This window comes from Paralichthys olivaceus, chromosome 3 (assembly GCF_024713975.1).
Source record: "Paralichthys olivaceus isolate ysfri-2021 chromosome 3, ASM2471397v2, whole genome shotgun sequence".
In the NCBI taxonomy this organism is placed as follows: domain Eukaryota; kingdom Metazoa; phylum Chordata; class Actinopteri; order Pleuronectiformes; family Paralichthyidae; genus Paralichthys; species Paralichthys olivaceus.
This window is the reverse complement of record NC_091095.1, coordinates 18,415,132-18,443,069: the sequence shown is the minus strand read 5'-3', so window position 1 is coordinate 18,443,069 and position 27,938 is coordinate 18,415,132. Positions and strand designations below refer to the sequence as shown.

Below are 27,938 nucleotides of genomic sequence, written 5' to 3'. Positions count from 1 at the left end.
TCAGTCAGTCTGTCTGTGTTTTTTCTGCTTTTAAACATCTTCTGGCTGTAAATGTTTGCGAACTATAGAAATAGCTGTTTCATGCCCCGTGTTATTGGGTGGTCCCCGGCAGTTCTGTTTTTTCCCACGGTGCCTGAATGTCGCAGAGCTCCGGGTGACGGAGCAGCGGCAGAGCGGAGCTGCCCGCATCTTCTCACACCGTCTCGGGACAGAAAGGTGTGGAAATCTCGGTCTCTTAGACAGCCCACAGATCACTCGCGGAGACGGCATTGTGTTCGTAATGCTGTCACACCTTGAAAATGTCAGTATACCTGTCTCGCTCGGTGCCATTTAGCACCAGAGGAGCGTTAAGTTGCATGAATTGCCTCGTTAGCTAGTTTGGCGTTAGCATAGCGTCGCTCTAGTGTTTATCTATTGTGGGGGGTTAGCATCGGCTAGCCTAGCTCTCAAGTTAAATGAGCTAATGTTAGCTTGCCGGTTAGCTTCTCGTGTGATTATTAAAACGTAGAAACCCCAGGTCGCCCCGCTGGTTCGTGGATCCCGGCTGCTGGTGTGTGGATGTGTTGTGCGGGTGGCGCTGTGTATAAAAGGGAAGTTTAACATTCGCTGTTCGCTCCTGAATGTGTTGCTCCTCTGATCGTTTGACAGCTCCGTGTCTGCGGAGATATGGAGACACCGGGGAGGATCGCAGCCACACCGGACGCCCTGGACTTCACGGTGGAAAACGTCGAGAAGGTGAGTTTCTTGGTCCCTGTCAGCAGGAACAAATAAAGCCTCGTGTCTGAATTCTGACAAACGTCTGGAGAAATGAAGCACTAAGCAATAAGAGCTTCATGTGCTTTGCAGCCACATTATGTTTTTACTGATTTAATTTGGAGACATAAAGTGTCTGTACTTGCACACATGGATTCTGCTCATGTGTCCTTACTGCATTTATTCTCACATTTTGAATTCTTCACTGGCGATCAGAGTGATCGAGCAGATTAGAGCAAAAATATCCCGCCAATGCTTTGCCATGTCTGTCATTGTGAGATGCTTGTCTGGGTCTTGTTTTTCTGTGTTGAATCGTGTGTGTGTGTGTGTGTGCGCGCGCGTGCACGCACAGTGCTGGTTGTGGCTGTCAGTTTGCTGTGATAAATCTCCATGCTGGGTGGCCACTGACTCGGACGAGAGCATATGGGTGTGGGGAGACAATGGGGAGGATGGAAGGAGAGAGAGAGGGAGAAAGGTGCTCCTGTGGAGGAGCAGAGTTGATGTGATGAGATAGATTGGGTGGGGGGGTGGGGTGAGGGTAGGAATGGGTGGGACAGGGTCGATGTCTGTCACAGAGCCAGTAAAGAAAGAGGAGGGGTGAGGGAGGAGGATGGTGATGCGACAGATATGATTAGAGGCAGGTTTGAGGGAGAGAAGCACATTCCTGCAGGGGAAATGTCTTGGCTTCATTACCTGGATTCAGGTTTAATAATAAGAGGAATGACAAACAGAAAGTGAGGTCCTGTCTCCCTTTGGATGAAATCTATTTTTACAGATGGAAAGAATGACTTTTTAAATGATTTTGTGGGGCTAAAGGGAAAAACATTTCCTCAAAATTTGATCACATTAAATTTGGAGAAAACACTTAGTGTCTGCATGGTGTGCAAGCTTAAATTTTTTTATAGAACTGATAATAATTTCATAAATCATTTGTTATGATGTATTAGGGTATTTCTCAGTGAAATCCAACCTCATGAATGTGCACTGAACATTCAATAAATCAGTGTAATTTTCTGGAATACGTCTCAGCTACAATAGAAGTGAAACATTGGTTGCCAAAATACCCCAAGGGAACAATAATAGAGCCTGATATAAAAAAAATTACCTGAGCCACATGTCAGATATGCATTCACAATAATATGAAACAGAAAATGCTTTGAGTTGTGGGGTTAAAAAAATGTTTGTGCACATTATCTGTGATGTCATTGTAATCCACTTTAAGACACTGAACTTTTGACTTTAAAACTGATCTGCCCTTTCTCTTTTATAAATACCAGAAAACGGTACAAAGAAACCAGTAAGTCATGTCCTAATATATTTGAGGGTTTATTAAATCTAAGGTGCATTTTCCACTCTGCATTCATCTTCTTCAAGTGCTACAGCACCATAAGTAATCTCATTAACTGTTATAAAATGACAAACAGCATCTGAAGTATCACTTCCCACAAAGGCTGTGAGCACTTTTGTAATCAAACCACACTTGCATTTCAAAACTGATGAGATATTGTTCTTCTAAGACTATATTTAGAAAGCATATTCAGACTGTTTGGGTGAGATAAATCTTCTGCTAGATAATTTGGCTGGATGACATATGTGTATTTGGGTATGGAATCAGCATGATGCTGTTCATTCAGTGGAATAAGAGGGAGAGAAAAGGGTTCTGCAGAATCAGTGTGTGCATCATCACGTCAGTTTACAGGAGCAGATCATCAGCTCGATGCCGTTTTAGAAGAATCTGTGACGTTGTTTTCTCCTCTGTCAAAGAGTCACAGCAGAAGGTAACTATGTACTCACTCCAGCAGCAGACACGTTATTTCTGAGGACGTCAATAGATTAAGGAATTGTGCTTCTTATAAGATGAGAGCATCTGCTTTTGCTGAAAGTCCAGTTGTGCAAAATTGTCACTTTTATTGTGCAGTGGGCTGTAGTGGAGATGATGGTTCCAGGACCAGTATTTGTATGTGTCCATGTGTCCAATAGAAAGACCTTTGTTCAGTCGTGGGTCTGCGGAACAAAGTACCACATTGTCAATAACTTGATGTGTATAATGAATGGGTTTGTATACTGCCTTAAATATCCGCTTGACTATAATTAACGTCAGCATGCGAGTGGCATTTGGAGCAATTTTAGAGCTCTATAATGTGCTTGTGAAGAGTGTGCGAGTCAGGGTTTTGTCATTTAGCATTTTCTCCTCCAAGAGAAACAACGTCTGTACCACCGGAAAGAAGCACAGCGCAGGCACTGCACTGGGTCAGCATCTTGCTTAAGGGCACATGGTCAGGGACGGATCTTTGTTGCCATAATTATCTGTAATCATCTGGTCAGCCCACTACTCACACAGGATGCTGTCCTTGGGAGGCTGAGCCTGTGATGCAATCTGTCTTCAAGTGAAGTTAGGATCAGATGTATGCGACATACAAGTGCAATGTTCTTGTGAAATGGTTTTGTGCAGATGATTCAAGCTGCCAGCAAACATATTACAGAACATAGCAGGGCAGAGAAATCTGACACCGAGAGATACTGCATGGTTTATTGTGTAGTTTTGTGGTGACATGAGACGCTATTTCAGAAGGAAAAGAGGGATCATTATGAGCATTACATCCATTTCTGTATTGACAGTAATACATACAGGATCAAGGTGGATCACATCTCTTGCCGGTTACATGATATATACATGCTTTTTATTTAATTTAGCAGGATTGGAGATGTTATGGCATATCCACTGCTTCAGCAGTTGTATGAGATCCGTTTTCTGAATTATATTGCAGAAAAGAAAAAAGTTCAATGCTCATAGGTTTGCATGTGCTTGGTATGAGGGTGAATTTGCTTTTCATGTGCTGAGATTTTATCACTGTTGGCAACATGGTATTCTTAATTTCTGTCTTGGCCGTCTGCTGTCAACAACCTCCCACGCACACCCTGACACAAACTATTCTTCTTTGTTTCCTCATTAATCATCGTTCCTGCCTTTGATTTTCACAGTTATAACACAGTGTCCTGATTGGTCAGTGGTGTGATACTGCCTTCTGCAGCGCAGCGCCCGCACTGCCCTCCCATCACCACGATGACTTTGAGCGTGACACTGTAATGGACAGATGGCTCGAAAATGCAGTCAACCTATGGCAGTTAGGTGTCATTGCCTCCCGAGTGTGATCAGTGTGCAAAGACACGGAGTGTGTGTGTTTGATGATGTGGGATGAGGATAAGAATTTGGGGAGAGAGATTTCTGTGATGTTCACTAAAACATATAAAGACTACCTCTTTCTCAAATGTATCTGCTTCTCAGCCTTTAGATCTCTACGCTGTGCACAAAAAATATTATTTAAGGAAATGATCTTAATGCATTGATTTGATTAATATTTTTCCCACTTATAAAGGTATCATAGTGTTCTTCATTAATGCAATTGGACTCACACTATAGTTTTCCTCATGAGCACACAAGCATATAGCAGCTAGTGAGTCTGTTGTTATATGTGAGAGCAGATGGTGAATGTGTCTCACTGATCCATGCTTTTACACTCGCAGCCCTCTTTCCTTCCTCCCCCTGTTGCAAAAAGGACGGGAGAGGAGGCTAATGACCTTTGACAGTGTCTGCCAGGAGCACGCCATCCTCAGGTGAAGCCAGGTGGTTCAGGCAGGTTGCCACCATCTGGAGATACAGTTAGCTGCCTGAGTTGAAAACAAACACTGCTGTTCCTAGAGGTGTGCATGTATTGTTTTGCTTGTTTTAAGAGCCAATTAATGACATACAATTACAGTTAGTGGAGATAACTACAGCATTTCTGCAGTGATTTCAACGAGAGGGGCGGCGGTTCTTTGTGAGAAGATTAAAGCAGTGAATTCAGGAGACTGTTTTGTATATTGTGCTTTGATAATAAACCAGGAAAGGACAGACACACTCAGACACGGCACTGTTTGGGATATGATAAGGAGGGGTCTGTGATCACACAGAGGACTGTGGTAATGAGCCGCTGCTGCTTGGAACCCCGATATCACAGCCTCGTTTACAGAAAGGGCAGAGTGGAGCTGACTAACAAAAATCACCCTCATGTTAATGCTTTTCTGATTGAAGGTGTGATAATGAGTCATGAAAACCCCTCAATTCCCAACAGATTAGCCCATTTAATATCTCAACTGTTTGTCATGCAGTCCTTCACTGTTCAGTTATTAATGAAAAACCTAAACATGGTAGAGGATGATATTAGGAGCACAGAAATCTACCATCTTTGATGTCGAAGCACCATGTACACTGTATATACAGCACCTGATGCACTGTACCTGCACCTATAGCTCCCTTTCACACATGTATGTAAAAATTCCAGCCATCTCTCTGCTCATTAACACCTAGCCAGCCATGTTCAGAGTCATACAGTATGTGGATATAGATAATTGCGTGGGGTTGGGCTGTCCTCATCATCTCAATGTTGAGCCCAGAATCATTGCTTTTGAATACTACTCAGGTGCCTGCGTTGTACTGAGCTGAAAGAAAAACAGAGTGGTTTATTGCACAATGTATTAAGTAAAAGAGGATCTAACAGTGTTAAACTGCCTCATCCAGAGCAACACAAAACAAGGGATATAATAGTTAAGTATTTTGTTTTGATTGACGCTGGAAAAATCTATGTCAAAGCTTTTTTTTAATCCATCGTCCTTCAATTGTCTAGATTACTTATCATTTAAAGCCACGGTTGGCCATCCTGGTAAAGCCAGCACGAAAAATACAACCAATACATCCCACCTCGTATGTACGCTGCCTGGAGCTGACTTCTCTGTGACTCGCTATCTTGTGGCTATCATCTCTATTTTAACGATTTATGTCTCTCTGGCTGAAGACTGTGGTCATGCTCAGAGCGAGCAGGGGCAGGGTGCACACAGGCAGGTTGGTTGTTTAATGACAGACAGGTACTCCAGCGAGGGCGCCAGCATTTTTCCTTTTTCTTTTTTTTTGATAAAGGTGGCTGTATTGATGCTATCAGAAAGTGAAGAGGATTTCAACAAATAAGAAAGAAAGTTATTCAGATACAATTTACCAACCCTACCTGTAAGGGTTGAGGGGGGAGCTAGTGCCAATCCCAGCTGAAATTGGGTGAGAGGCAGGACCAACATGCAGACATAAAGAACCATTCACATCTAGTCTCCATTTAACCTAACCCCAATCTGCATCTTTGGACTGTGGGAGGAAGCTTGAGTAGCCAGAGAAAAACCTGTCGGACACAAGGAGAACATGCAAACGTCACACTGAAACCAAGAGATTTTTGCTATAAAGAAACAGTGTTAACCTCTGCACCACTGGTTCCAAGATTATTGATCATTGCTCAATAATAGGGTTGTAGATAGATCTTTATTAAATTACATTTTGGATCATTTGCTTTGTATTTCTATATATTACTTCAGGCACACCACCTTAATCATAATATATACCTTACAAACACGTCAGTGTATTGACATCCTCATATGCCAAATCTATATACATCCACCAACCCTATTGTGTTTCACGATGGCGAACAGGGAGATAACCTCAGCTGAGACTCTCTGGTTCCAGCTCTTATTGAAATTATTAAGATTCTCTTCTCTATAGCTGCAGATACATCATCGTACTCTGTGACCCTTTCTTCACAGTATTATTTATCCTCCCCTGTAAGACCACCGAAACATCTGTAATGAGTGAAAGGGGAGAAATCTAGTATTTAGTAGAAGACTGAGATCGAGACAGAGAGCTGACGGATGGAATGTAACATGATGTATCATAGGCTGGATAGATTGAGTGAGTGGTTGGTGGTGGAGGAATTGATGTAAGCAGGCTTCAGGGGTTAAAGACATAGATCAGAAGCCCACCAAATGTTCCCAGTATTGCTTGTCAGACAAGTACTGTTGTTCAGCTCAGTTCTCTCCTCTGGCACTGCCGGTATTTGAGTTGTCTGTTTAATTAATGTGCCTGTTTTCCCCTCTTTTATTTCCCTTTCTTTCCCTTTTTTTTTTACCCCATCCGTTATCTTCTTTCTCTTTGCTCTCCTTGCACTCAAGTACTCAAATTACACACAGCTCTACTTCAGAGAGTGCTGTTTTCAGGTCATTGCTTGCATTGTCCAGGTTTTTAAGTAAACTATCAACTATGTGTCTGTTTGAGAGCAAGAAAATGATTCAGTGTTCTCAAGGTAACCACTTTATTCCATCAAAGGACTGTTGTGAATGCGTGGTGTGTGATCGCAAACATCTCTCAAATGGCATGTTTTAAAGTACAAAGTTGTTCTACCATCCACAGATTGTATGGATTCTTTCTGTGCTCATTTTTGTTCTTTTTCTTTCTCTTTTCCTCTTAGGCTCTCCACCAGTTGTACTATGATCCCAATATAGAAAACAAGAATCTAGCCCAGAAATGGCTAATGCAGGCTCAGGTCTCACCTCAGGCCTGGCAGTTTTGCTGGGCTCTGCTGAGCCCAGATAAGGTACAGTGAACGCACACACAGGCTTGGCGCATACTTTTACTACTTACTTTTAATAGGTACTGACAGCGGCGTGCAGGGACGCAACAATCAACAGCAGCTAAGTTTAATTAGTGACAGCTGATATGACAAACAGCCGACGAGGTTTCTTAATTTAACTGATGACAGCAGCTTTTCTAAGCAGGGCATCTCACTCTGAGCTCCGCCAGCAGTCCACCTGACATCAAGTTAGTGTCCACCTAACACCTGCTGAATTTAGGAAAGGTCTACATGTAATCTGCACATGTGCTCCTAAATACATTTTACACTTTGCACGCATCTATTTTTAATTGTAAATGCAAGTAAGATGTCAACAGTCAAGTCCTGACACACATAAACACATGAACACACTGAAAAAAATCCTTTTGCATCATTTGTATCCATCTTATCATCTGTCACAGGTGCCAGAGATCCAGTATTTCGGTGCTAGTGCACTCCATACCAAGATTTCCCGCTATTGGTCAGACATACCAACAGATCAGTACGAGTCTCTGAAGACCCAGCTGTTCTCCCAGATTGCCTGCTTCTCCTCTGGCTCCAAGATGGTACTCACCCGCCTGTGTGTGGCCCTTGCCTCTCTGGCACTGAACACAATGCCCGAGGCGTGGCCAGGCGCAGTTTCAGAGATGGTGCGGGTATTCCAGGAAGAGGGGGGAGGGGTGGATGGCCGGGCACGCTGCCTGGCATTGCTGGAGCTGCTCACGGTCCTGCCTGAAGAGTTTCAGACCAGCCGCCTGCCACAGTACCGAAAGGGACAGGTATGTCTGCAGGCACCACCATCTCCCAGCTCTGCAGGTGGTGAGAACCACCTTAGCAGTGTTTTCATGTTCTCGTTTCATATTACATTAATTATTGACTGAAATGTCTCTTGAGGACCAAGTATTGAGAATGTTGTGGAACTCCCAGAAACCTGCAGCAAATACTGAAATGTGTTTTCTTGTCTACATAGTCTTTACTTATGTCCTGGTGTTTATAAATAATAATTTGACAAGTTTCAGATTATTTAGTTTTTGTAAATGCGTGATATTTTTAAAGATTTTAAATTTTGTGAATTTATCTAAACAAAGGGTTTGTTAATGATAACAATCTGAATATCCCAAAAAACAAGCTAGAAAACATGATACCCAGGTCAACTCATAAAACATAGGGATGATAACATAAGCATAACCTAGCAGTCTAAGCCCTGCTATCATCCATCCTCTAGGTTCGGGGTGCCCTGGGCCGTGAGTGGGGGTCAGTGTGTCCCTTACTGCAGCAACTGCTGAGACGAACAGACAGTCCTGGGGCGGTGAAAGCTCGTGTGCTGCGCTGCCTGTCATCCTGGGTGCTGCTGGATGTGCCCCTCAGCGAGAGCGAAGACCTGGTGCACGACTGCTTCAGTGCCCTGCCTGACCCAGAGCTCTTCGACACAGCAGTAGAGGCAATAGTCAATGCCATCTCACAGCCCGACTCCCAAAGGTGTGTAGTGATGTGGAAATTGCACGAATATCATCAATAAAAAAGCGCAAAACATTGTAGTACTTCCACAGTACAAATGTGTGTACTCACATGCAAACCCAATGAAAAGGCAGAGGAAAGAAGTAACAACATTATGAAAAGCTAGTCATGGTAATGACCGAAAAAATGACATCATTGCAAAAGAAGGAGAGTAAAAAAAAAAAAAAAAAAGATGTATTAGAAGACAGCAGGAAACAGAGGGTGGGCACTGGAAGGCCGTCAGGGAGGGATGGAGGGAAGGAAGGAGGGATTGATACAGGGCAAGTTGACAGCCAGGGGGAGGAGAGAGGCATTTCTCGGTTGGCTGGTGTTGCCATGGTTACAGAGCTTGGGAGAGATGTCATCATGCCCTGGCTGATTCAGACGTGGCAGGCACCCATTACCCCCTCCCCTAGAGAGAAGATAGAGGGCGGGGGGTGACGGGACGAGACAACAGCTAAAAGAGGAAGAAGGGTAGGGGAAGGTGTGAAAGTGTACAAGAATAAAAGACTCCATCCTCCACACCTCTGCACGGCTTCACAGATGGGGGGAGGGTCTTCATGTATAAAGTTGCTGCTGACCAGTGAGTTTAAACCCACTTACATTATGTAGAGCGAGCAGACGGGAGGACTATTAGTGGAGGAGAGTTACAGGTAGAACAGCCTCAGCAAGTGTTGCTGTTCTCGTTTAATGGACTGAGAGATTCTGATTTCAGCCATTTGTACAATTGTACACATATTTCCATTATCACTTTATTCCCTCCTTTCTCTTATTGTGTGTTACATGAACTGATCACAGTCCTCTGTCATGTGCTTGTTTGTGAGATCCTCCCAGAAGTCTTGACTGTCTCATTAGTGGTGTCTCTTGAGACACATGTGGCGTCTGTTTGTCGCAGGGTTAAATTTGAGAAGATATATTGTCTTGTGTTTATAAATCTGTTTATAAATCAGTATGAAGGTTGTTTATAAGGGGGTTTCTCCTTCCTCTCCTGGAATTCACAGCCCACCTTTTTTTCCCTCTTTAGATTCTGCTTTGTTTGTTTTATATTTTATCTATCTGCCACTGTTTCTTTGGGTTCTTCCTTTTCCCCCTTTTTCTCCTCTCACAGTCAGAACACATTACAGTCAACTCATTTGGGGGGATGCTATTGGTCCAGCTGCATCCTGTTGCTAGGCAACCCATTTCCCCTGTCTCGAAGTGTTGCAGTAATTGCAGAGGGGATCAGGGGTGGGGGAGGAGGGGTGGAGGGAATAAGGGAGGAGTCAGGATTGAGGGAGATTGTGTATAGCACAGCAGGACAAGGAGCAGAAGAGGAGAGGAAGGGCAACAGTGAGTTAGAGAAGAGGAGACTGCAGCAGACCGTCTCAGAGGAACCGCCACGTTGTCTCTAATGACGGAAACAGAAGAACACGTACAAATCCAGTCGGCTTTTAATTGCACTGCATACACACCAAGTCCTGTTTTTGAGCTAAGAGTGCATGACCTGCATTTGCAGAGCGCCTTGTTAAATATGAATGATCTTCTGAGTGCATTCACAGTCTCATTCACACACAGTCACTCACTAACAGTTACAGTAAATGCAGTCGGTCTCTGCACTGCTCCCCCCAGCGTCACTCGCACAGCCAAATACAGAAGATGTAGGCCAGTAGACACACACACAGGTACAGGCTTATTAGATGGAGGCCAGAACAACATACATATCACAGTAGGGTGGAGCTTTTCTTCAGAAAAGGCTGAATCAGCATTGGCAGCTGAGCGTTGGACTCAACATCATAAGGCACGACCATATATTTTAGCTCCTCGCCTCATAAAAGGGCCTGATGGAAATTCAAATAATGAATGTTTCCAGGACTGTGGTAAGAGATGCATCTAACCCATAGAGCAGAGGAGGCATATTGGCGCCATTGTTTCTAGCCAATTCTTTTGTTTGGCTGCTGTTTTTAAAAGGGATTACATTCATGTTGAAACAATTAAATGATTTATCAATGGGCAGAAAGTGAAGCAATATTAAAATGGCAAACCTTCCCTGGTTCTAGCTTGTAGATTGCATTACTTTGGGGCTCAGACTTTTTAGTTGAGATGGATCTTTTTTATTTTTTTATTTCAACATTTAAATGATAGGTTGAAAAAAACAACAAAATTCTAAATTTTTCAGATTGAGTTCTGTTTTTTTCCTCCCTGATTTGTACTACCTACTTCCTTCACCATGTTGTGTCATTGATGAATATTCATCGGCCTGGACCCACGTCCTTATTGATGTCCTCATAAAAGATGAAGCACAAGCTGCATACCGCAAACCCCCTTGGACTGACACACACACATTATATGGTTTACATTCACAGCATTCACACATACACATAATCTCCTCTGTGACATTCAGGCGCACACGCACGACCTTCATCTCCAAATGTCACCCTTTCTCTTTACTGTCATTAAGGATGACAGGAGGATTTTGTCCTATGTTGTCCTTAATGTCATATGACCAGATCTGAGCTTGTGTTGAAGGGTGTATACTCGCGCCATTGTGAGTTTGTGTGTGTGTTAGTTATTATAGACGGCTGAGACAGCAGGAAGAAGACAGAACATAAACTGACAGCTACGCAGCTCTGAGCTGGAGCTCTGAATAGATTTTCTGGTTCCCCTGTAGATGTGTGGGTTTTTAGGGGTGGGTGTGCTGGATCAGAGGTTGGACTGACGTGGACTGATATTTGATTCGAAATAAATATATAATATACACTTGAGTACTAGCAATAAATACATCAACCTAGCTAGGAGCAGTATGAGTCAGTTCCATATATCCATCAGGCTAATCTCACTGGCTGTGCATGTGATGTTCTTCTCCTTTGTACAGCATTGTGTCTGATTTCACATCACTTTCTTAAATTAAGTAGAGTCTTACCTCTCAGTTCTGCTATTTTTTTCTGTCTGTCTTTTTGTGTCCACGGGCTGTAGATATGTGAACACTTTGCTGAAACTGGTTCCTCAAGTGCTCGCCCTCCAGGAGCAGCTCAGAGAGGCTGTTCAGAATGGAGACATGGAGACGTGCCATGGAATCTGCCGGATCGCTGTCACACTAGGAGAGAACCACTCCAGGTGCGTGTGTGCGTACTCGCTCGGTCAGGTTAACACCCTATCTTGTACTGTTAAAGACAGTGGAAAAAAATTCCTGTCTGTGTGGATCCGCTCCAAAATTGATTGGCTTCACTTTTGGGTCATGCCTTACCCCTCCACAAAATCGCATGTAAACTGGTTTAGTAGTTTTTAAGTAATCCTGCTAAGAAACCGACAGACAGCAATGAAAAACGAAGGCCAAGGAAGTTAGTAGATCTTGGGAGTTCAGATTCTCTAATTCAATTATATTGAAATAAATAAACATAAATTTTGTTTTAGAAAATGAAGAGTCTTGTCCAGTTTTTTAAACTACTCTGAGATGACACACTCAGTGTCTTGAGTGTGTCATCTCACATTGAGAGAGAGTTGTTACTTTACCTGTGTACAACCTGCATTGTACAGCTGTTTGACTGTCACCCACCTCTCTCTCCAGGACTCTGTTGGAGCAGGTGGATCACTGGCAGAGCTTCCTGGCTTTAGTCAACATGATCATGTTTTGTACAGGCATCCCCGGCCACTACCCGGTCAATGAGACTACCAGCTCCCTCACACTCACCTTCTGGTACACGCTACAAGTAAGATATGTTCAAATCCATTATTATGATGTATTCTTTTTAATATTAAAGCAGTGTTATGATCATTTGATAAATAATCACTGCACTCTTTCCAACTAGCATGATTTACACACATTAACACAAAATGAGTTTGTTTTTTTGTCATACACACATAGACATGTGTATTGCAAAAATACGAAACCTAAACATTACTTAATAAGCTACAGGCTGCCGCTCAGACCACATTTTTCTACCACTCTTAACACAGCACAGCTAAGAAGTGTTCATTCTCTTTTTAATTGCTGTCTTTGACCTTCTGTAAAATCTGCTCCTTCTCATTAAAATCATTCTTAGTGCGGTAACACAAATAAACCTTGATTCACATCTCTAACTCTGCTGTATTGGATCCTTTAATTTATGGGACCTGGCCCTGTAAAGTCCTTGAATAGTGGCATACAAGAACATGCATAAGCACTGGACTATATAAAATCATGAACTCTGCATATCCTTGTTTTATAAATGTGCTACTTGCTGGGGTCTGGCCTTTGAAATGTTTCAAATAATAAAATATGACAGCATGTCTGAGTACATTTGTTTTTTTTCTTCTGTGTTATACAACATAATTCAATTCCTGGTTTGTGCAAACTGGTAATGCGAAGTTAGTGATATAACATGATCGGGTTGTTGTTGTTGTTTTTTTAGTAAATAGTGAAATCTACTCAAGTGTCTGGTAACAGCCTTTAACACTGAAAGCCACAACAAATGTTTTTGTTTGGTAAAGTGCATCAATGATTTTATGTTCCAGACCCAGGACTAGTTCTTCTTATCCTTATTAATTCTTATTCCTCCTTCCTCAGGATGAAATCATGTCGTTTGAGTCAGATAAGCAGGCAGTGTATCTGCAGGTCTACAGACCAGTGTATTTCCAGTTGGTGGATGTTCTGCTGCACAAAGCCCAATTCCCGTCCGACCAGGAGTACGCATCTTGGTCCTCAGATGAGAAAGAGCAGTTCAGGATCTACAGGTGTGTGTGTGTTTTTGGGTTTCTACACTGTGTGTTCCAGTTTTTCTCTGACGGCCTGATTGTTTCCGAAATAACTTGTTGACAGGATGATTGGTCAACAGATGAGTGTGTGTTTTTGTAATAGACCCTCATTGGACTGTCAGCTGAGAGGGCAGAACCTGTCTTTCAAATAGATGAACAGATAATGTTTCAAAAATGTGCCCTATGTCTGTCTTTCCTTTAGGGTGGATATCTCAGACACACTCATGTATGTGTATGAGATGCTCGGAGCAGAGCTGCTGAGTAACCTGTATGATAAACTAGGGAGACTGTTGACTAATGCAGAGCAGCCCACGTCATGGCAGGTGGGTGAGACACACACACACAAAACAAAATGCACCTCAAGAAAGTTAAAATATATATTTACAGTCCACAAACATGTGTTTTGTTTTTTCAACTTCCATTGTTGTTGTTTTTTAATTCAAAGTGTCTTTTCTCTCATATATACCTATAACTGTGTTCTCCTCCTCCAGCACACAGAAGCTCTGCTGTACGGCTTCCAGTCCATAGCAGAGACGATAGATGTGAACTACTCCGACGTTATCCCAGGCCTAATAGGACTCATCCCCAGAATCAATATCAACAACGTCCAGTTAGCAGACACAGTGATGTTCACAATAGGTAAGACAAGTCCTGGTTTTATCATAACAGTGTAAATAAATGATTATGTATTTTAAGTCAGCTAATTGGGATGACATGATGGTACAGTGGGGCTGAGGCCTTTCTGTGTGGAGGTTTTTCTGCAGTGACTCCAGCTTCCTCCCACAGTCCAAAATCATGCCGCTTAAATTAACTGTAGGTGTGAGTGTGAATGGTTGTTTGTCTCTATAGCTGTTTTCTGTCTTGAACCTCGGAAAATGTCTGGAAAATTGGGTTCAGACATTTTCTAGAGTTTGCCTTTCACATAGCAGGAGATTGAGTCAGACACAACAACAGGAGAAAATCTGGAGCATTCAGGCAGAAGGCGGGATTGACATATACATTTTACTGCGGAAAACAGTGTTTTTATTGGCAGCACGTCAGAGATGGTGGGAGATGAAGCTACTAACTCAGCCGCAATGTTTATTGACAACAATTGACAACAATATTACAAACATCATCCTGAGATATTTTTATATTCTTCCAGTTTCGTCATCACCCACTCACCCACCTCGTCATTTGCTGTAAATGACACTTTCTTGCTGTATTCTCACCTGGGCTCACTTGGGTATTTGCCAGATATTCTACTGGGGTGCTGGCAGGAACATTTCAGGAACATTCTTATATCAGCCCTGTTACAGACTGCCTTCCTGCACAGGGTGTACACTGCCCCTTGCTAGATGTCAGCTGGGATTGGCTTCCTCCAACCCCCCAAGGATTAAGAATTAAAAAAGAAAATGACAATGTTTTATTCCAGTAACGCACACACACTTGCATGGTTTCTCACTCAGTATCTGATCTGTTCTCTCTCTAGGTGCTCTGGCTGAATGGTTGGCAGACCACCCGGTGATGCTCAGTAGTGTTTTGCCCTTGGTGCTACAGGCTTTAGGAAACCCTGACCTCTCTGTTTCCTCTGTGTCTACACTCAAGAAGATTTGTAGGGAATGCAAATATGACCTGCCACCCTACGCAACCAACATAGTCGCTGTATCTCAGGTACTTTTTTTTAATATGCAGTTTTTTTTCTACCCATTTGATCGAGTATAAAAGCAGATAACATGGTGGTCTAGAGAGCAAATTTAGAAGACATCTTCCTGACAGCGCATGATGCAAGTAGGGATGATAAAAGACGTGTTTCCAAAGGGTAAAAAAAAGTGATGAATCACGATGTGCTTGTTCAATGCTTTGTCACTTCCTTTTAATATAAATCTGCTGAAATCAAATTTTCCAACACCACTGACAAGCAGGTGACTTCAATAACTTCAAAAGTAACAAGGCATTGAATGACAATTTAGTCCCAACCCGGGTTTTTCACTGGAAACACTCCCGTTGTTGTCTGTGAGTATTTGCAGCACATGTTGTCAAATTATTGTTTTCCTAATTTTCGAAGTTGGTCTACTCTCATCACCACTGTTACGTAATAATACATTTTTACTTTTAATGGCTCTAGTGTTGTAGACTTATGTAAGCCGTCTGTTTTCCACAAATAGCCATTGCTCTTTTCAAATCCCCTCAGTGAAGTTATTTTGGAGTTACTTTTCTTTGATAATTTGTGTTGTTGTACTTTGAAAATAAAAGAACCATCACTCTGTCTTTTTTTATCTAAAGGAGGTGCTTATAAAGCAGATCCACAAGGTCAGTGTTTCTCACATTCACTCTCTGTTTAAGCACTTAGTTCAGAAGTGACATTTAAATAAAGAATACTGTGAAAGAAATACCACTATTCTAAGTTTATGTGTGTATGATAACTGTTGTCTGTTCAGTTTGAATCTGACTTGTGGCTGTACTGATAATAAACCTGCGATCGTCTCCTCCTGCAGACGAGTCAGTGCATGTGGCTGATGCAGGCTCTGGGCTTCCTGCTCTCTGCTCTCCCTGTGGAAGACATCCTCAGAAACCTTCACTCTCTCATCACCCCATACATTCAGCAACTGGAGAAGCTAGCGGATGAAACGGTGCGTACACAGCAATGTGTTATAGTAAAACACACACACACACACACACACTCATACTCATACACTCATACACTCATACAAATGCAGAGCAAGCACAGAGGGACTCTGGCCAATTGGAACACGCTCTGAGTCTGTGTGGTGTCACCGCAGTGGAACATTTCTCTGTGGGACCAGATTGGATTTGACCCTACACCATGGGCTAGTGACTCACATGGGAGTAGCAAAAACACACTTTCACTCCTTCATGCAAGCACCGAGACAAAGTCAGAGTTAAAAGTGCCCATGCACATGTAGTTACAGTTGGTTGTGGTTTTACTTGCACACTGTTACACTGTTTAATACTCTACTGGATGTGGAAGGAAGTATAATTTCTCCTGATCCCTTGTTCTTCACTCAGTAAAGACCTCCGGTGGGGTGAATAGAGATGTCAGCTTAGATGAAGCTTTTCATTTCTCTGTGCGTCTGTCTCTGTCCCTGTCTCACCCCTTACTCTCCACACACACAAACACAGTCACGCATTATCTAATATAGCCTTCCCGACTTCCTCCCTCTCTTATTATTTTCTGTCTCTCATTTTGATGTATCGCCATTACATCAGACTTAGAAATCAGGAGCTGTGTCTGGAACCGGAAAAATAGTGGCACCTAGTGGGGGAGACCTTCAGGTTACATTACATCAGGGGTGAATGACCATAATGTCGGGCAGGGCCAATGGAAAAAGCTGGTGGAGCCACTCTGAGGAGGATGTCGAACACACTCTGCTGTGGAGTAAAAGCATCAATGTTCTGAGGAGGTAGATTTTAGGCGAGAGAGGAGAGATGTGGCTTTGAGAGGGCGTGGCAGTCTCATCTTTGTCCTCTGTCTAGTCTCTTGGCTCTGTTACATCACCATGGAGACAGAGCAATGATTAAGTATTGCTAGTGAAAACCTAATTAATGATTTTACCTGGGGGAAATCTGTGTGCGTGTGTGTGTGAATTTGCGTGTGTGTCGATGACAGTGATAAAACGTGGACGAAATTTGATGCAATAATGCTGTCATGCTACTGAAATACCTACAGGGTTGGGTTTATATTATTTAACTAGGACTGACATGAATTATTATTTATTAACCAAATATTTTGTTCATTAAATATCATTCATTTTTATACTTTTATTTTTTTCTATGAATAATGATGACAAAAAAGTTTTAACCATAACTGTGATCATTTCAAAAGGGCTTACACTGTCCAGGAGCAAATGTTTGGTAGCATGTAAGGTTTGTTGTTCCTCTTGAATATAAAAGCAGGGGTTTCTCAAAGCCACCAGTGAACTGAGCCAGTTGTACAGTGGGGTTAGGTTGTGTGCTCACCAGTTAAAATGTTTTATTTATCACTTTTATTTTTATTAAATTTTTTCTTTCAGCCTAATCCCTCCAATAAGTTGGCCATCATTCACATACTGGGGCTGCTGTCCAACTTGTTCACTACGCTCGACATCAGCAAGCAGGATGACGAATCAGCGGACGGCTCAGCGCCACCTGTCAAAACAGCCCCACCCCCACCTGGACCAAACCCGGTCAGTCTCCACACATCATCGTCACTCGGATTGAGTGATTTAGCAAATAGACTGACTGTAAGCAATGGGCTTAATCTATGAATGAGAGATAATGGCCAATATTAATATGAATACATCGGCCACTGCTGGTTGAAGTGGTGAGGGTGGCCAACAGGAAAATTGCATCCTGTCACTCAACCGTGTTCATTAGTAATTCTGCTTAAAGGCATATATGCCTATATGGCATATATAGGATCTTAGGAGATCCATAGGATATTATAGGACCCCATATGTTAAATGCTAATGTATAATGCTATTACTTGCTAATTTTTTTGTGTTCTATCCATTTTATAAAATTTTGATGGAGTTTGTTCGTGTGTGTCAGGTGGTGGTGGTTTTGCAGCAAGTCTTTGCTCTGATACAGACGGTCCTCAGCAAGTGGCTCAATGACTCGCAGGTTGTAGAGGTCAGTCGTCAACATTGTTAAACTTCTGCTTTTGAAGAAATTCCTGAATGAAGCTGAGATGTAATGATACGATCACTCCAGTGAAGCTGATCTCATGTTGCTCCTCAGGCGGTGTGTGCCATCTTTGAGAAGTCAGTGAAGACGCTGCTCCACGACTTTGCTCCCATGGTTTCTCAACTAAGTGAGATGCTTGGGCAGATGTACAGTACAATTCCCCAAGCCTCAGCCCTCGACCTCACACGACAGGTACACAATCATTCACACACACACACACACACCCGAAACAACACACATCAATATTTCATCTGTTTATACTGTTTGGATACATGCAGAGAAATGTAAGAGCTTTGAAAGAATGGGCTGTGTATGAACTAAGAAGCTACAAAGTTAATGCAGATACGGGAATCTCAAACATTAAAAATGTTAAATTAGTCTTTAAATTTTAAGTTTCAAGTCAATTTACTTTTCATTTATATAGTTTTCTTCTACCCAGTTCATATTCATTAAACTAACTTGCTAATTGCAATTTTTATATCAAAATCAAATGAATAATAATATTAAATTGCAAGTCTAAGTCAGGCCAGAGCACCAACAAGTGCGAAGACTCTCTTGTAATAAAATTAATTACTAGGGCCCGTAATTTAACAGCACACAGTTGAATCTGCCCCAGACTTCACATGTTTGAGGAGAGTCCTGACCTGAAGATATCTGTAGGCCAATATTCAGTGGGTGTGTCTAAATGGCTCAATAGCACAGACCACAATATTGCAACAAACTTCCCCTTGTGGCACATTTCATCACATTGTGTCCAGACTTCCAAAAACCTTCTTGTAACCGTACCCTAAACTCTACAGGAGGCCATTTTGAATTTGGTGTGTCATTTTGGGGAAGTTCTGTCATATGAAGGTGTTTTATCTCATCAAAACATTATCAAAAGCTTCGGTTTTCAAAGATAAGTGTGCTCCTGGTAGTCAGACTAGGCTGCGAGGGCCAGATCATCGCTGCTTTCAGATTTATTAAAATTATGGATTTTTCACTCCTCGGTTACACGCACCCACTGATTTATGATTGTAACAGTGTCTGTGTTTACATGTACCTGCCTAGTCTGGTTATTGACTAGAAGAATATGGTTTCTTTGAGTTAAAATATGAAGATTTCTATTTAAAAAACCTGATTTCTAAGTTGTATATATGAATATTGCGAGTTGCATTTGACGATAACCACAGGAAGGAAAAGTCTGACGTCAGTAATTTGGTGGGATGAAAGATCATTACTGGCAGCAGTGGATCTTTGTTACAAATGAATTAAAACCAACTGAACACTGAACTCTACGATAAAGGACTGTAAATAAATCAGTCTATTACTATTTATATTATTCTGACACATTAGCACAGCAGGAAGAAAACTGCTATTATAGAGCTTGTTTACTCACTGCACCAGGCTGCAATGTCAAATATCTTGAATAAAACATTTTAGCCTTAATTCAGAAATATGAGAGAAGTCTGAATATTAACCAGCTGTGGTTGAACACAGGTTTAATGTCCTCTGTTTCCTGCTGCTGCCTGTTATAACCCGGGTAACAGTCAGTGACTGATTTGATGTCCTGCTGTTTCAGATGGTTCATATCTTTGCCAGCGAGACAGACCACTTCCCACCCATCAAGGCTCTGTTTGAGCTGGTTACCTCGGTAACGCTCTCCATCTTCCAGCAAGGTAGGGGGTCCAGCAGGGGGCGGGTGTGCGACCAATGTGAACTGTTTCTGTTCAAATCACTGGTAGAAATTTGTATCTGATCACATTTGATTTCTCAAGGTGCAGAATCACATCAATGGTGTAGAAAGGAGAGACACACACTGTAATCAAATGTCTTAAAATATAAGAAAACAAATGTGTTTCATATTCTGTGTAACTCCCATTTACATTTGCAATCGCTGATGTGCTGCTGTATTTCTAGACAATAAAAATGGCTCGGCCTGGATGCAAATTACAAGGTCAGAGGTCACTGGACTCTGTTACATTTGACCTTGAAATGTTTGCTCTCATGACTCCTTTATGCAATTGGAAACACATAGAGGTCTTTCTTTTTGCTGTGTTGAAAACAAAAGTCTCAAATGATTCTTTTATCAATGCAGACTGATCATTGATCATTAATTAGATCACTTTCTAATTTTTACTTTATGCTTTGTTTTTAACTTGTGCAAGTTGCAATGTTTTCTGTATCGATCAGCCTAATCTTTGCTCATTCCATTTTTCTTATTTATTTGTTACATTTATGAAGTTGTGGGTGAATTTACTGTCTTGAGTGTTTGGGCTGCATGAAAGTACATTTCATCCTCATGTGCGCGACCCTAGGGCCAGATGAATGTTCTGATTTTCTCTCAACATATTACGGACATCATCAAGGAGATGATAAAATTTTATTCACTACACTCGGCTTGTAGCACTTGTATCAGGACTGTCTGCTGCTCTCCCTCCCGTTGTGTTGTCCCATTTTCCCTCTCTTCCTTTCCTGCTTTGAGTGATTCAGTGATGGCTGCTTCTCCTCCTGCCTCTAAACACTTTCTTTTCTGAGCAGGTTCCCTTCAGTAGACAGTATCAGTGCAGGATACAGTCACAGCACAGAGACCTCTGCTTATTCAGTTGGCTGACGACTAACATAGCAGGGCGTGCCAGCTCAATACAGCTGCAGCCACTGCTGTGCTAGGATTAGAGTCGGGCTCCTCATGGCAGCCCTCTGAATAAGCCCTGTATTCTCTCGAGGAGTTGTGTGTGGATGAGGTCTGGTGGGGGTATTGAGCAAGAAACCTGTTTGGAGTCTGGGAACAGCTAAAGCTGGGCGCTCACTACAGACGTTTGTTCCGTGTCATTACAAGTTTGCTGTTGGAGTATCTCTAACACCAAACTAAAGACATCGGAATAAACCATGTTTGAAAGTCAGGAATCTCAACACGGACTCAGAAATGTGTTTTTAATTGTGCCTCATTTATAATCTGTCCCATTTTTAAGTCTTGTAGTCTGTGTCCAGCATAAGGGAGGTAGTTATATCAGAACTTACCCTGATCTTTGAGCGTGATTCATGCTGATGGCTTCAGGCTCATCTTTGAAGGGGATGTTATTGACCAGCTCTGAATGAACCCTTGCTGATCACCTCTCTCCCCGAAGCACTTCAACCTGAGAGGAAATGTGCTGGTTGTCTGATTACAGTGATGCCAGCAGTGTCTCATGAGGGGGAGAGGTGAGGGGGATTCATTCAGGTTTGGTGCCTCCTTTCCTCCAAACTGTAACAGTAACAGAGGTGCCTCCTGGGTTCCCACTCCAAACCCACTTTTCTTTCTTTAGGTTTGTTCTTTTTCTCTCGTTACTTCTTTGTTTTTTGTTTTTCTCTCCAGACAGACCCATGTCTTTGTCTTATGCCTGTTTTTTGTTTTTGGTTGGTCTGTTCTTCCAAGACTCTGCCAAAGCTTCATATGCCCTCCCCCCACCACCCCTTTGTTCCTTATTCACCTGTGAATTATTTCAATGAAATATTTTTGAGTTATCTTTTGTTTCTACATGACTGTTGAATCTATTCAGTTGCTGTTTGTATATTATTCTCTTATGATTTCTTAAGTTTCATCTTTATTATATTTTAGGACCCAGGGATCATCCTGATATTGTTGATTCATTTATGCAACTCCAAGCTCAGGTGTGTTTTTGGTTTCTTATTTCATTCACTTTGGGTTTCTCTCTCTTTCTCTCTTTCTCTAGTTTCTCCCTGTTCTCTGTCCTCTCCTCCCTCTCTATATCTCTTTCTGTTGCTGGGCCCTAAGGAGTCCCATCACATAGGCCAGGCAGTGGAATGAAACGTGAGGGGCATGTTTGAAAAAGAGACGTCAGTCTCTCCTCAAACGCTTTTGATTCTAACAGTCACCTCACCACATTGAAATACATAGTATCCCATAGGGTTTTTATTTCAGCTGGAGAAAACACCTCACTCTCTTGTATACAACAGCATGGATTATACACAAATCTCTTGAAGATAATTGTAAATCCCAATGCATCCATTTCATATTGATATTTAAAACTGTGTAGACGTGGTCATAGGTAATAAAATCATTTTTCTATGTAGCTAAGAAAGACAAAAATATTTTTTTGCAAGCTAGTGGTGCATTTTTTACAGCCTCCAGATTTTAGAAAGGTTTAATAATAAAAATGGCTAAAATGGCATTAAATTCTCATAACTCACGCAGGACTGTGTAATCCTTCAGTTAATTAAGATATGGGTGTATTACACTGCTCTACATGCTGCTTCAAAATGGAAAAGTGAGACATTTGTGCACATTAATGTTCTGCCTGAAAATTCACAATTTTAAGCTCTTAATTTTGACTTAATCTCTTTTCTTTTTTTTCTGTAAAGTCAACATCGAGCAATTTTGCTCTCCGGAAAAAAACATCAGCATACTGAGATGAAATATTTTAGTTGACGCGGCGCTCTTGGGAAGCTGATGTAATGGCGTCTGTTTGAGTGTTGTGGTCCCAGGTGACTGGTTAGTCTCTGAACCTGCTCGTCCTCTGAAGTCATTCCAGCCCAGAGCCAATCAAAGCCCAAATGAATTAATATTCAGCTAATATTAATCCGTTCAAACAAATTGGCTGATGGCTCTTCTGTTTTATATTTTTGTCTTCATTCTTCTTCCTTTGTTTTCTATCTTTGGATAGATCTGACCTTCATCTCTCTCCCTTTCCCTCTCTCCCTCTCTCCTCTCCTCCATCCTGAATGAGTTCATTATTATGAGATGAGTTGTATTTCTATTTATCTGCACATGTTAATTACTTACACACTTCTGTTGCATATTCAATCCAGTCAGCCAAAAAAAACTAAAGGAAAAGTAATGTTTCAAATAAGATTGATTTCTAGAAACAAAGCCAAAACCATCATTGCCTTTAGTTTGACTTAAGTTTCTAATGATTTCAAAGTTTGATTTTTTGCAATTTGTTTGTTATACCTGCTGAGTTCTGCATTGGAGGATCTCTGTATCAGTTTGGATATACTTTTTCTAAACAGACTTAGAGAGTACTATAGCCTGGTAGGCAGATCTGGTCCCAGTCCTGTGTTGCTGTCAGATCCGGCTACCAGGCTGAGCGGGTATTGTTGATAGCAGTATTTTGAAGGAGCTTATGCAGTGAATTGTGGTGAAGCAGTGCCGTTTGGGTTGCATCAGACACGAACATACTCCGTTTAATGCCTTTATCTGCCTTCTAGGCCCTCAAACGGAAGCCCGATTTGTTCTTGTCTGAAAGTCTTGACGTGAAAGCAGTGTTCCATTGTGGTAAGTTTGCACTTAGCTTTACACAAACACACCCTACACAGTTTACTGCGTGTTTTGCTACAGTTCCTGTGAAATATGTGCCTGTCAATGCAAAGTACAAATTGTAAATGTTTGACAACGAACCTCAGTCGTCTATTTATGCCTCTATCTCCCTCTCCCACTAGGAGTTCTGTCACTCAAATTTCCTGAAGCTCCGACAGTCAAGTCAACGTGCTTGTTCTTTGTGAGCGCACACACACACACACACACACACACACACACACAAGTGAACCCCTTGCAAACATGAATGTTAATCAAGCCATCACTGTAGATGTATATGACTAATTTTCTTCGTGTCTCTGCGTTAGACGGAACTGTTACCCCACTGCTCAGATGTCCCTCCGTTGGCCAGGTTGGTGCAGGAGGATGGCAAGCTGTTGGTACAGGCCGTGTTGGAGGTGAGGAGCACCACATTGCACACTGACACATCACACCACAGAACTATTTCATCATTCTGCCGCCAATGCAGTTTGCTGTGTCATCTCACTCCAAACTTTTCTCCCTCACTCTTTGTAATTAAGTCCCTCATGTTAAAAAAACTCCTCTGCTCTCTCTCCAGGGCATCGGGGGTGGGGCGTCTCGGAGTCTGATGGACCAGTTTGCAGAAGTGCTTTTCTCTCTGAACAAGCACTGCTTCTCTCTGCTCGCTGTGTGGTTGAAGGAGTCTCTGCAGCCGCCAGGGTTCCCTTCGTCACGGGTCACAGCAGATCAGAAAGACCACTTCTCACAGCAGTTACTCAGGTACGATACCGGACATTTGATGCAACAGCTTTTTTGATGAATGACCCAGTTCCGACCTGGTGCTATCATCCATTCTGCGTGATCCAGTCACAAATGGTCAGCTCTAAATTAATGTGTGAACGCACTTTAACGTGTCCTCAACGTGTCTTGAGATCTTATCACACGGAGTTGGTCATGGGACACATGTGGTGACATGATTTTTACTGTGTAACTTTTTACTGTGTGAGAGCGGGAAGAGATCCAGTCACAGGTATTCAAAGGAGACACATTCAAGACACATTTTAATGCTAGGTGTGAACACAAACTTAGAGCTGTGATCAGTTTGCTCAGGATGAATGGTATCACCAGGCCTGATCAGGGCCAATGAGTCTGTCCAGTTGACTAAACCAAATTGTTATTTCACATTTATAATTGTATGTATTTTTTTTTCCGGCATCCGTCATGCAGAGAACGAGTGAACAAGAGGCGGATGAAGGAGACGGTGAAAGAGTTCACACTACTGTGCAGAGGGCTCCATGGTACAGAGTACGCCGCTGAATACTGAAACTCTACCCTTGGACTCTCACCTAACCGTGACCTCTGCCCTCAGTGCAAACCAGCTGGATGCCACAACTACACAGTTCACACCAAACCCTGTCAGTGAAGATACCATGAAGTGATTGTAAAGATTACCCTTACCCCGCCGCAGGACAAGACACGGAACCTTCCCTGCATACACCTGCCGTCGGATTAATAGACAAAACATGAAATCCCTGGTGGCTTTAGGGAGGCTGTCCTCTCTGCTCTGGTTTTCTGTTTCTGGTCACAGATTGATCGTTTCCCCTCTCTCCTCATTTAAAGGCCTTTTCTTTGGCAGAGCTTCGAGCAGCACTCCCAGCATGCTGCCTCACGCCTCCTCCTCTCTCTGTCTTGTTCTGCCTTTATAGATCTTCCTGTGGTTCCTAGGTTGTTTCCTGGTGATTAGCATCCATATCAAATGGTAGTGGTATCGTACGTAGCTACTTGACATTATTTTTCAAAGTAAATCAAATTAAGTATATAAATGTATATGTACACATATAGAAAGATGGCGGTCGTCGGTCCTGCTGCTGCTGCTGCTAATGGGAGGTGAGAAGAATCAGTCAGGAGTGGATTTTGCAGGAAAAATTACATGAATACAGAAATATTTACTCCCACTCATGCCCCCAGAAGAATTTATTGCCAAATTATCATAAAGATGTTTTATGAATCTGTCCTTTTTTGGTTATATATTGCTTTTAGGGGCGGCTGAGTGGAGACAGAAAGCTGAAGAACATAAAACTTGGACTAAAAACAGTCTGCTCTCTTGCCCAGCCCTCTGTGTGTAGGGCTGTTCTTCATGCAGTCCCGCCCAGTCATACTGCAGTTTCCTCGGATCGTAGAGTGTGATATTTATGCAGTGGTTCCTTTAGGGAAAGCAGGACTTGCGTAGAGTGAAGGCTGGAGGCTAGAAGGCATGAAAGTAGCTGGCAGCTAGATAAAGGCACAGGAAACTGGGAGGAGATATGAAGGGATTATTAATCCTGACGTTGGACGGTTTAGTCACTGTAATCGTGCAAAAATATTAACCAAGTTGTGAATATTAACAGTAATTGCTGAACACTTCTTTGTATTTGAGTGTATGCGTGTGTTCAAACCTGTATGAGAGGCTGTGTGTGCACAGATGTAACTTTTTTCCACTTGCTCAGTGCACTTAAATTGGACCTACAGTACACATCCATGACTTCCTCCTATCTTTTAAACAAAGAGCCCATTCATTTCCTAATTCCGTCACTTCTTCACACCACACTCATTCAGACTCTTCTTGAAGGCTGACCAGGTACATCCAGTATTTCACCTCGTCGGCAATCACACCCATCCATTTAACTTCCTTACCATGCGGATAATCAGTGACCAGGGTCAACCATCTGTCTGTTATTGACACCAACTTCTGCTCTTAACAAATTGCTTGTGAACAAGCTACCCAAAAATCCTTTCATTTATTCATCTGACTCACTGCCTTGGAGAGGACCAAGAAGGATTAGAGTTCAATAACAAGATCTCTGAGAAAGTTATTCAGCATTTTCCAAAAGGATTTAGTACTGACCGTGTGCTTAGCCGATTTGCTAGAGACATTATTGATGAAGTGATGTGACAGCTGTAAAAAAAAAACATAGAGCCTAGTGAATCAGCAGGATCAGTCGACATCTAAAAACACACAGCATCAAAATGTACTTTGTGGTCTCTGATAAAACTTTATCTCAGTCTAATCCTTCTGTCTTATCCGAGGTGCCTGCAGACATGTAGCATGTATGTGTTTTGTGGGGTGGGGTGGGGGGATCGAGGGTTCAGGGGACAAACGTGTAAGACACTGCACAAAGATGTGACGTAAATTGAGACTGGAGGCAAGAGTCAGTTCTGGAGAGTGAGCTGGTCTGCCTCCGAGTCTGATCTGAACTGTGAGTGACGGGACGTTCAGCTCTGATCCTCTGTCTGTACCGTGAGAAATAAAAGAAATGTTTGTCACGGTTTAAAGGAAGAGTGGTACGTGGAGGAGGGGAGGGAGGTGTGAAATGTACATTGTTTTTTTTTGTACCTTGGCTTTAATTTATTAAATATATCTAAGACTGCACATCCTGACTCTTCTCTGTGTGTGTGAGTGGTTAGAATATTTCCATCTTGCACACCCTGACACGGTTTCATGGTAAATGGTCTTTATTTATATAACACTTTTCTTATCTTGATGACAAAGTGCTTTACTGTACAGTTTTGCCATCCACACACACATTCACACAGTGCAGCACTTTCTCACACACCTGTCAAGGGGCAACATGGGGTTCAGTGTCTTGCCTATGGACACTTCAGAATTCAGGAGTCTGAGATCAAACTACCGACCCTCTACCACTCTTCCTCCTGAGCCACAGCTGCCCACAGCACCACAGTCGACATGATAACTGTGGACGTAGCGTAGAAAATATCTCATAAGCTAGTATATTGGCCAGAATAAATAAATTCAGTTTCACAAAACCAACTCAACTGAACCAACTGTTTAATTTAGTTTGAAGCATGATCATCAAGCATTGGGTATCTGGTCACTTGACGGCGTCATTGAAAAACGATTCATCACTGAAGCGCAATGTTTCATCTTGGGATACATTGGCCTGGGAAGCATCCACGTGTTGGAGCCTTTGCTTCTCAGGGATGAAAGAACACATTCGTAGGCCACATTTAAAAGTTCAGTGTGTAGAATTTAGTGACATCTAATTTGGTACCCTCCATAGAGGTCCTGCTCCAGATGTAAAGTATTTAAATATAAAAGGCTCATTCTAGGGTAAAGAAAACAACAATTCGTACAATTTAGATGAAACACAGAAGTGAAAACATAACCTAGTTTATTTTTTTATTTAATTTCTGCCAATAGATCCCTTTCACCCTAAATCTTACACACTGCACCTTAAAGGAGTCTAGTCTCACCTCGGTCTTCAAACACATGCAGCCTCTAAAGGACGCAGCCCCTGAGCTGAGACCATAGAGTGTATATAAAGACTGAGACACAGGTTAAAGTTGCACTGATTGGCAGAGGACAACAACCAAAGGCTGGTAGTTCCAGTTAACACTTGACTGATTTAAATGAAGCCACACTTTACTGACACAGGAAGCAGTTGATTAAATAAATGTTTGAGGTCTTCACTAAGAAATGAACATTGTAAATTACACAAATGATTAACTTGCTCAATGTGTGATGAGGACTGTGACACCCCAAGAAAAAAAGAGGCAAAATCTTTCTGAACTTCTTTTCAAAAGTAATGACAGTCTGTTTG

At 42.2% G+C, this 27,938-nt stretch overlaps 1 protein-coding gene across 3 annotated transcripts; it reads left to right on the top strand.

Annotated features, from left to right (window-relative positions):
• The first annotated feature begins 66 nt into the window (after positions 1 to 66).
• On the top strand, positions 67 to 26,749 carry LOC109625720 (importin-13-like). Of its 3 annotated transcripts, none has more exons than XM_020081117.2 (23): positions 67 to 216; positions 649 to 735; positions 7,074 to 7,199; positions 7,637 to 7,993; positions 8,440 to 8,693; positions 11,664 to 11,804; positions 12,256 to 12,397; positions 13,234 to 13,400; positions 13,624 to 13,744; positions 13,913 to 14,060; positions 14,893 to 15,074; positions 15,687 to 15,713; positions 15,899 to 16,033; positions 17,435 to 17,587; positions 17,952 to 18,032; positions 18,141 to 18,278; positions 19,648 to 19,744; positions 21,664 to 21,716; positions 23,274 to 23,340; positions 23,505 to 23,563; positions 23,688 to 23,777; positions 23,939 to 24,120; positions 24,568 to 26,749. In XM_020081117.2, the coding sequence occupies exons 1-23, from the start codon at positions 82 to 84 to the stop codon at positions 24,662 to 24,664; spliced, it is 3,039 nt and encodes a 1,012-aa protein (XP_019936676.2). In that variant the 5' UTR covers positions 67 to 81; the 3' UTR covers positions 24,665 to 26,749. The 3 variants fall into 3 exon arrangements, 2 of the variants coding, with proteins under 2 accessions (XP_019936676.2, XP_019936673.1); XM_020081114.2 differs by having other exon boundaries at positions 141 to 301; XR_011240646.1 differs by lacking the exon at positions 21,664 to 21,716.
• Positions 26,750 to 27,938: the final 1,189 nt, after the last annotated feature.